Raw genomic sequence first — 8,182 nt, 5'->3', positions numbered from 1 at the left:
ATTTTATCAAACCTATTATTTCATTATCACAGTAAAAGCTCCAAAGTAAAACTCATAATGTAAAGCTGTAAATCTTAAATAAAAGAAAAACATTTACAAAAGCACATTCAAAAACAATTTTCAGACATAATTAAATCACCATTCTTTACATACGTATACACTTTACATACGTATTTCCAGAATAAGAGTATATGACAGAATTTATTTATAAAAAATAAAGAACGACTAAAAAAATTTTATAAAAAGAAAATTAAAAAAATAAGCAACTGAAGAAACAGAAATGATATGGATTTTGAAACAAAATAAACAAATCTTAATATAAGCAATTTTAGTGACTTTAAGCTAATTAAAATGTCTATAACTTTAATGCATTAAAATTTTTACAAAAAGACTTATTTATTTTAATATGTTCAAATTATTATAGGGTAAACATTTTCTCCCCAAAGTTTACAGTAAATTGTGTAATCGATGATAAATATAATCGATGATAAATATTTTCGATAAAAAACAAATGAAGAAAGGGAATTTTTAAGAGACATTAATACAATTTTTAAATTGGTGATATTCTAAAGTTTTACATTAAAAAAAGGGGGGGAACAGTTTTGAACAATTTTGAAAACATTTTAGCATTAAACTTACAAAAATTTTACATAATTGCGTTTTGTAGAGTATATAGAAATATTATATTTATCATCACAAAATACTTTTTCCATTCCAAAAGCTGTTTAACATAGCCAAAAAATATTAAAATAGCAGTTATGATTTACCAAATTACTCAAGAAAGTGCAGAAGTTTTAGAGTAAAATATATACCAAAAATTTTTTTCTCTATATATTTCTCTAATAATATTTTATTAATATAGATTTTATGGATAAATATATTTCATGAAAAGTTTTAATACACTTATTTCCCTTAATATGCTTAAGGAATTGTTCAGCCACTTGCTGTCAGGCTAAAAGCAAAAAACTATATATAATTTTAAACTTAAAAGCAAAAAATAAACTTTAATCTTCAAAAAATATGCATTTAATATTTTGCAGGAAACTAGACACATGCATATATACGGTTGTAATTTGAAGCCAACTATAATCTTAGATATTTATATTTTTATACAAGTGGTTTTTCCTCTTGGTTAAACATTTCATGAAGCTAGGAATTTTCTACACTTTCAGAGCACGTAAGTGTGTGTGTATAATATATATATATAAATATAGGTCGGGTGGCACAGTGGTTAGCGCATCATGCAGCAGCACCACAAGTCCAGGGTTTGATTCCCGGCCTGAGAGAGATCGACTCAGCCTTTCATCCCTTGATGTCCATCACTTGGGTAGATAAAATGAGTACCAAGTTCGCTTGGGGACTAAACACTGGGGGAGGGGGCTATGACCCAAGCTGACCACTTGTTCAGGGCATATGCTTATGCAGCCTGGGGCCCACAGTCAAGAAAGCAGATTTTGGGCACTGCAGGCCTTGGCTCATTACGGCTGTCACGCCGAGTTTCTTAGTTTATATATATATATGCAATGATATTTTTAAATCAATTGATTAAATTAAATTCTATTAATATTGCTTAATAACCTGTTGGCGATTCTTTACCTAAATTGCATCCCTGTTCCTAAATTTTGGCGAAATCCTTTCTTTAGTATAAAATATATTAACCTGTTGGCGCCCGCCAAATCGCCAAACTCATAAATCTGTCATATTACATAAAGTGCTTAAGAACACTCCTGATGAAAAGATAGCGTCACCTCGTGATTTCAATTAATATCGCTGATTGGAGGAGCCTCGTGACGCACACATATGTATAAGTAAAGCTTCTGCTCAAGGTACGAGGAGAAACGCTTGTGAGATGAATGCTAAAATAAACCTACCACCTTATATTCGAAAATTTGTCTCATTCCTGTTGCCCCGACTGCACAAAACAAATAATGTATGAGAAATTACATTTCATATATACACCAATAAAATTTCTTCTACTTTTGCTGCCTGGTTAATATTAATTCTTAATGATCAGGCTCATTCTCTGATAATTTAGAAAAGAATATTATACACAGAAAAGAAAAAATTCATCATTTTCTTCAAGACAGAATCCGAAAATAGTGATATTTTCACTTACGGCCCTTCAGAACTATTTTTACAATATATATATATATCTTAAAAATGCAAAGTGAAATTAATTAATTTTATTAACAGCTATAATAATTTAACATAATTATATAACTATGACGAATTTCATAATTTCCTCTAAATTAAATATTGTGGAAGAACTGAGAAATTCTACTTTTTGTAAGATGCTTTTGCATAATGCTTCAGAATTTAAAAGTCCATGAAATGTATAATGAAGACTTTGTCTTTATAAATATGCTCATATACACACACATGCAAAACTGTTGATATCTACACTATCCATGATATGAAAGTACCAAGGAAATATTTAAAATAAAATTACTTTTTTAGCTCAGGATTGCCTATCCAATTTAAAATAATGGGAAAAAAAGACTAAAGCTAAATACCATAATCTTTGCCACATATTTTTAATTTCTATACAAATATCTTAATAATATGACTAACGCTTGCTGCATTTTTAAACTAGAGAATAAATCATAGTTCAATAATTCGTGTAGCACACTTTTTTCGTTTTAATTTCACCTTTTCATATTCTTCAGTGTCAGGAGAAATAGGACTATTGCGATGACCAGGTCGAAGATTCATACCAAAATTGTGCATACCTTTGGCTATCCTTGACAAGGGTGACAAAACTAGATCTTTCTTTATAGCAATGGGGGACAAAGTATTGGACAGATTGAGAGAGGAGAGGGAAAAATCTTGTATTGCACTTTCGCTGTGTGATGTCTTCATCTTTGCATTCATGCCATCAGTATCAAGCATGACTTCTTCCTGCACTAAAAGATGAGATACTTCATTAGAGGTAGCCATCATACAAGGGCGGAAATCCAAATCCTCTGAGGATTTGGATAACTTGCGGGATACTCCAACTTTTCCAGAATTAGAAGCTGCCTCATCTGGTTTAGCATAAGCTGCTAAATTACTTTCAGTGCTAATATGGATCTGTGGCATTGAAGCCAAAGGCAATTGTTGTTTACAGTTTGTCAGTTCATTCGTTTGTTTCTTTGGTTTCCTAGTAATCTGTCGCAGAGATGCCTTTTTCATGGCATCTAAGACAAAATCATCTACTTCAGTATCATACCTTCTTTGATTGAAATTACTGCGATCCTCAAGAAAAACAAAATTATCATTTGCAGACTCATCTGATTTAAAATTAAATGTTGCCAAAATTCCACAGCTTTCAAGTACAGCATCATGTTTATTTTGAGTAGCACCATTATTCAAACATTCGGTGGAGAGCATCATCTCTGGTTCATCTACATCACTGAATTCTGAATAATCAGAGCTTAACGTGCGATCACTAATATGACCATGAAATCCAGCAGCTGTGTAAGTTTTATGATGCAGGACAGAATCTTCTTCTGATTCAGAAGAACTATCCATGCTAAAACGTGGACCCTATGTGAACAAAATTAAATATTAGTATTGTGCAGTAGCAATAAACTTCTTACTATAATTATGTAAATACTGTATGACTGAAAGTTATAGTAAACTCCGAATTTTACAAGAAATGTCTATAATCATAATTGAACTGTATTTGGAACATGCAATCCAAATAAGCAATTAAAAAAAATCTTCTGTTAACCTTCCAGCACGCACGCTTGGCAATTTTACATGAGCATGCATGCGTCATATTTTTTACGACATCTGTTATTTTACCGTTTTTGGCACGAAAAACGACAGAAATGAGTGAATATTGATAATAAATTTGTTAAGAAATAAAATATTAATCTTATCATTGCAAAATACAAATGATATCACATTTAAATGTAAGTAAATTATTTTTAAGTTCTTATGTTAGTGAGATGGAAATGCAATGATGTATTTAATTATAGAAAATTTTAAATTTATTATTTAATAATTATATTTTAAAATCGAAGCTAATTTTAATATACATCAGAGACAAGTATAGAAAATAAAAAAGGAAAACACCTTGGAAGGGAAAAAAGTAAGCTTAGCATTACTTACTTCTGAAAGGAAATTTACTTCTTACTGGTTACAAAAACGCACTTTAAACTAACCTGTTTAACATGTTTTTACTTATTTCTAAAAAATAGAAATAAAAGAAAAGAAGTGAATGGAAATCCCTATTGTTCTCCCATCCAAAGGTTTCCTTATCTTCCTTTCCTTCATCAGATAATTCTTGAAGAATCCGAGCAAAATCAGCTGGTTACATATATTTTTTTGCCATGAAAACCGATATTAAACTTACAGAGCCAAATGTATTCAAATTAAAATAATACACGGCAATTAATAACACAAAATGACAAAATATTTGAGAAAAAAATATTTTCCGAATTTTAAAACACGACCACGCGCCTGTCGTAACTTTTATAAAAAAGCTGCCACGTAGCACAAAAGCCCAGTTAAAAAAAAGTCAAATGACTTCCTGTTGGCACATTATATGATGTGGGGAAGAGTAGAAAGGAGGAATAGGAATGACCTTCAATACATCTCAGCTTTGATATGCGAAAAATGTGCATTAAAAACTGAATTTGTCATAAATTTTGTGCATACGCACGTGTTGGAAGGTTAAGTAACTTTCTAATTTTTTTTAATCTAATTTTTATTTTTATTTTTTACACTAAGAGTATTACTAATTTGATAAAATCAAGTTTAATTTCAAGTTTAAAAAATGGTAGCAACATGGCTATCAAAATGATTATGAGCTTAATAATATATCACAGATGTTTTGAAGAAATTTATAATAGTATCCCCTAAATTATGATTACAATTTCTTACTCATAACTCTATCCTATTGCCTGGTGCCAAAGAAATGAAAATCAATTTTTTGTCAACAACACTATTACTATAACTTCTGAACTGTAAAGCTGTATAAAATTCTTTTTCGTCAAGAGAATATACCTCATGTCACATGAATAAACCACAGATTTAACAAAGCGATGAAGAAGATTTGCATGATCTTTTATTTAAAATAAAAACTGAAAGTATCTAAACATATTTTAATGTATGGGATGAAGCTCAGATTTAATGAAACAGGCAATAAAATTTGTATATTTTTTATTTAAAATAAAAATTGAAATATATAATCGTATTTTAATGTATGGTTGGTTCTAAAGAATACAAATGTTGCTCCCATTCTGAGCAAAAATTCTGAGTAAAGCAGCATTTTGAATAAAAATGCCTCATACTTTATTCAAAATGTGTATGGATTAGTATATATTAATAAGGCATAAAAATGCCACACATGCCATCAAAAATACGGTTTGGTTTATTAAATTACATAATGTTATGCTAGATGTAACTTGAGAACTTTAAGAAAAGTAGCACTGTTTTGGAATAAAGATTCAAATATATTAGGAAAAAGTAATCGTTCATATTTAGGGCATTTCAAGGAAAACTGATTGGTATTGCGATACTAGTCAGCTTAACTCAAAAGTATTAAGTAATAATAGCTGAAGTACTAAGAAGTAAGCTGCAAAGATTTGAGTTAGCTGCCTTCATGATGATATATTTACTAAAAAGAATTTAAAATTTATTCAGAGTTTTCTCTCGAAAAGGGATCATATTTCAGTTTCTTCAAGATTTTTGCTATTAAAGTCTACTGCTATATACAATTTAGCAGTAGACTTTAATAGCAAAAATCTTGAATCTTGAAATTTCTTCTATTGCATAGAAGAAATTTTTAACAATAATTACTTTGTGAAGCCTATGTATATTTCTTAATGATTCAGATAAGCCAAAAAATATCCAAATTAAAAAGGTAACTACATTTTTGATTTAATTACATAACCTCTATTATAAATATAAGTATGTACTTAATATAGAGATAAGGTTTCATATAAATTTATATATTTGAAATATCTGATTCTTTAGTTGTGTATACACATTTAATTCAATACTTTTACCATTTCAGAAAGCTTTATACATTCTTTACAAACTGCATTACAGATTTTTCATATAAATTTATATATTTGAAATATCTGATTCTTTAGTTGTACATAAATTTAATTCAATACTTTTACCATTTCCTATTTTAAAATGTTTCATTGCAATACAGAATTCCACCAGATTTTTATGAATACTTAACAACTCAATGGTCAAATTCAAATGGTCCTTAGGTACTTTTTTAAATCAGTTTCATATTAGTATTTAATATATTACATTTTTCATTGCCTATTTTTTATTTATCTGGGCTATTTAAGTTCAACTCTGTAATGCAATTTGTAAAGAATGTACAGTGCGAAAAAAAAAAGGGGGGACAGTTCTATATCTCCCGTTCTACTGGGCCGATTGAGAAAATTGCGTTTTTGATGTCTCGAAAGCGCCACTTAGGATTATATAACATTTAAATATAGCACAATTCTAACATAGGTATTTTGATGCAAAATCGGACTTTTTCTGAAATACCATACCATTGCTTTTACATATTTCGATTCTACGACTCAAATTACGCCAAACTGCTACGTTTTGTTAAACTCGGTCGAGTAGTTTTTAAAAAATTAGCTCTCAAAATTTAATTTCCTCAATGTTAATTGAATTTGGCATATATTTATTAATATCGGTTTTTTTATTAAATTTGTTTTACTTTTCCTTTTACATTTCAAAATTTAGGTTCACTCTAAATAAAAATCACTCATTTTTTGTGTTTTATTTTTAAAATTTCTATTTTTAAATAATTTTACAAATTTTTCAAAAAAAATTTTGAATTATAACCTATAAAATTTTTACCATCATCATAAAGTAGGTGTAGTTCTAAGCATACATGCAAAAAATTAGAGTTTTTTATTCAAAATTTCCGAAGATATGCACGAATTTACATATTTTCGCGTTTTGAAATTTGGCATCTTTTTTTTTGTGCGATAATAACTCCAAAAGTGGTTTATGGATTTTTGTTACAGTGAATTGCCACAGCTATTTTTAATTTTAAATTTCAATAAATTTTTACGGAGAATTACTTATATGACCGTGTTAACTGTGCTTTACTGTATTTTCTCTTTCAATATATTCAGTTTTCAGATGCATCCTAGTCTGAGACATAAAGTATTCTTCCAAAAGAAATGCAATTCAAATAAATAAAATGAAATCCTGGAAAATTTATATTAATAACTATATTTAAAATGCTCAGTTCGAATGAATAAATAGAAAATTTTAAAACAATTATCTGAGGAGACAATCCAACACCAACACAAAAGTATAAACCAACATAAAAGTATAAAAATTTAAAAATTACCTAAAATAATAACTATGATTAAAAAAATATAAAGAAAACTATTTGAAAAAAATAAACGATTCACCTTTTATTTAAACTACGGAGTTCGAATGGGTAAATAGAAATTTTTTAAAACAGTTATTCGAAAGAAACCATGCAACTTAACAATTAAAATGAAATTCGAAAAAGAAAAAATACTTAAAATAATGGAAATTATAATTAAAAATATAATATGAGGAACATTATTTTTAAAAAGGAACGATTGTGCCTTTTTTTTATCTCACGGGAAAGGAAAATAGGTTGCCATATATTAAGAAGTTCGCCAAGTGAACTATTCTTGGCGCAACTGAAAAAAAAGTGCCAACATAAATTTGTGAATTTCTCCGTAAATTTCATATTTGGGGATAATTTGAGTCGTAGAATCGAAATATGGAAAAACAAAAATGGTATGTTATTTCAGAAAAAGTCTGATTTCGTGTCAAAATAACTATGTTAGAGTACAGCTATATTTAAATGTGATATAATCCTAAGTCGCGCTTTTCAGACATGAAGAACGCAATTTGAATTTTGTCAATCGGCCCAGTAGAATGGGAAATAGAGAACTGCCCCCCTTTTACAAACTGCATTACAGAGTTGAACTTAAATATATAGCCCAGATAAATAAAATAGGCAATGAAAAATGTAATACATTAAATACTAATATGAAACTGATTTAAAAAAATACCTAAGGAGCATTTGAAATTGACCATTGAGTTCTTAAACATTCATAAAAATCTGGCGGAATTCTGTATAGCAATGAAACATTTCAAAATAGGAAGAAAAAAAAAAAGTAAAAAGGAACCTCAATTTGGAATTTAAATGATATCAGAGTAAAGGAAAATT

The 8,182-nt window shown here is 28.6% G+C and overlaps 1 protein-coding gene across 3 annotated transcripts in view; it reads right to left on the bottom strand.

Moving 5' to 3' along the window:
• Positions 1–468: 468 nt before the first annotated feature.
• Positions 469–8,182, bottom strand: part of sp3 (phosphatidylinositide phosphatase spermathreecae) — a 122,046-nt gene continuing 114,332 nt past the window's right edge. Inside the window, exon 18 of one of the 3 annotated variants that reach the window (XM_085820642.1) lies at positions 469–3,525. In XM_085820642.1, the coding sequence (XP_085676768.1) occupies positions 2,602–3,525 (924 nt within the window). In that variant the 3' untranslated portion in view covers positions 469–2,601. The remainder of the gene's footprint in view (positions 3,526–8,182) is intronic. The other 2 variants (XM_085820629.1, XM_035376531.2) reach the window with 2 other exon arrangements.

The sequence above is a fragment of the Stegodyphus dumicola genome, chromosome 1, assembly GCF_044657685.1.
Source record: "Stegodyphus dumicola isolate Sdum_Otavi_A_Nest chromosome 1, ASM4465768v1".
Classification (NCBI taxonomy): Eukaryota; Metazoa; Arthropoda; class Arachnida; order Araneae; family Eresidae; genus Stegodyphus; species Stegodyphus dumicola.
The sequence above is the reverse complement of the archived record's forward strand: the minus strand, read 5'-3'. Positions and strand labels throughout refer to the sequence as shown.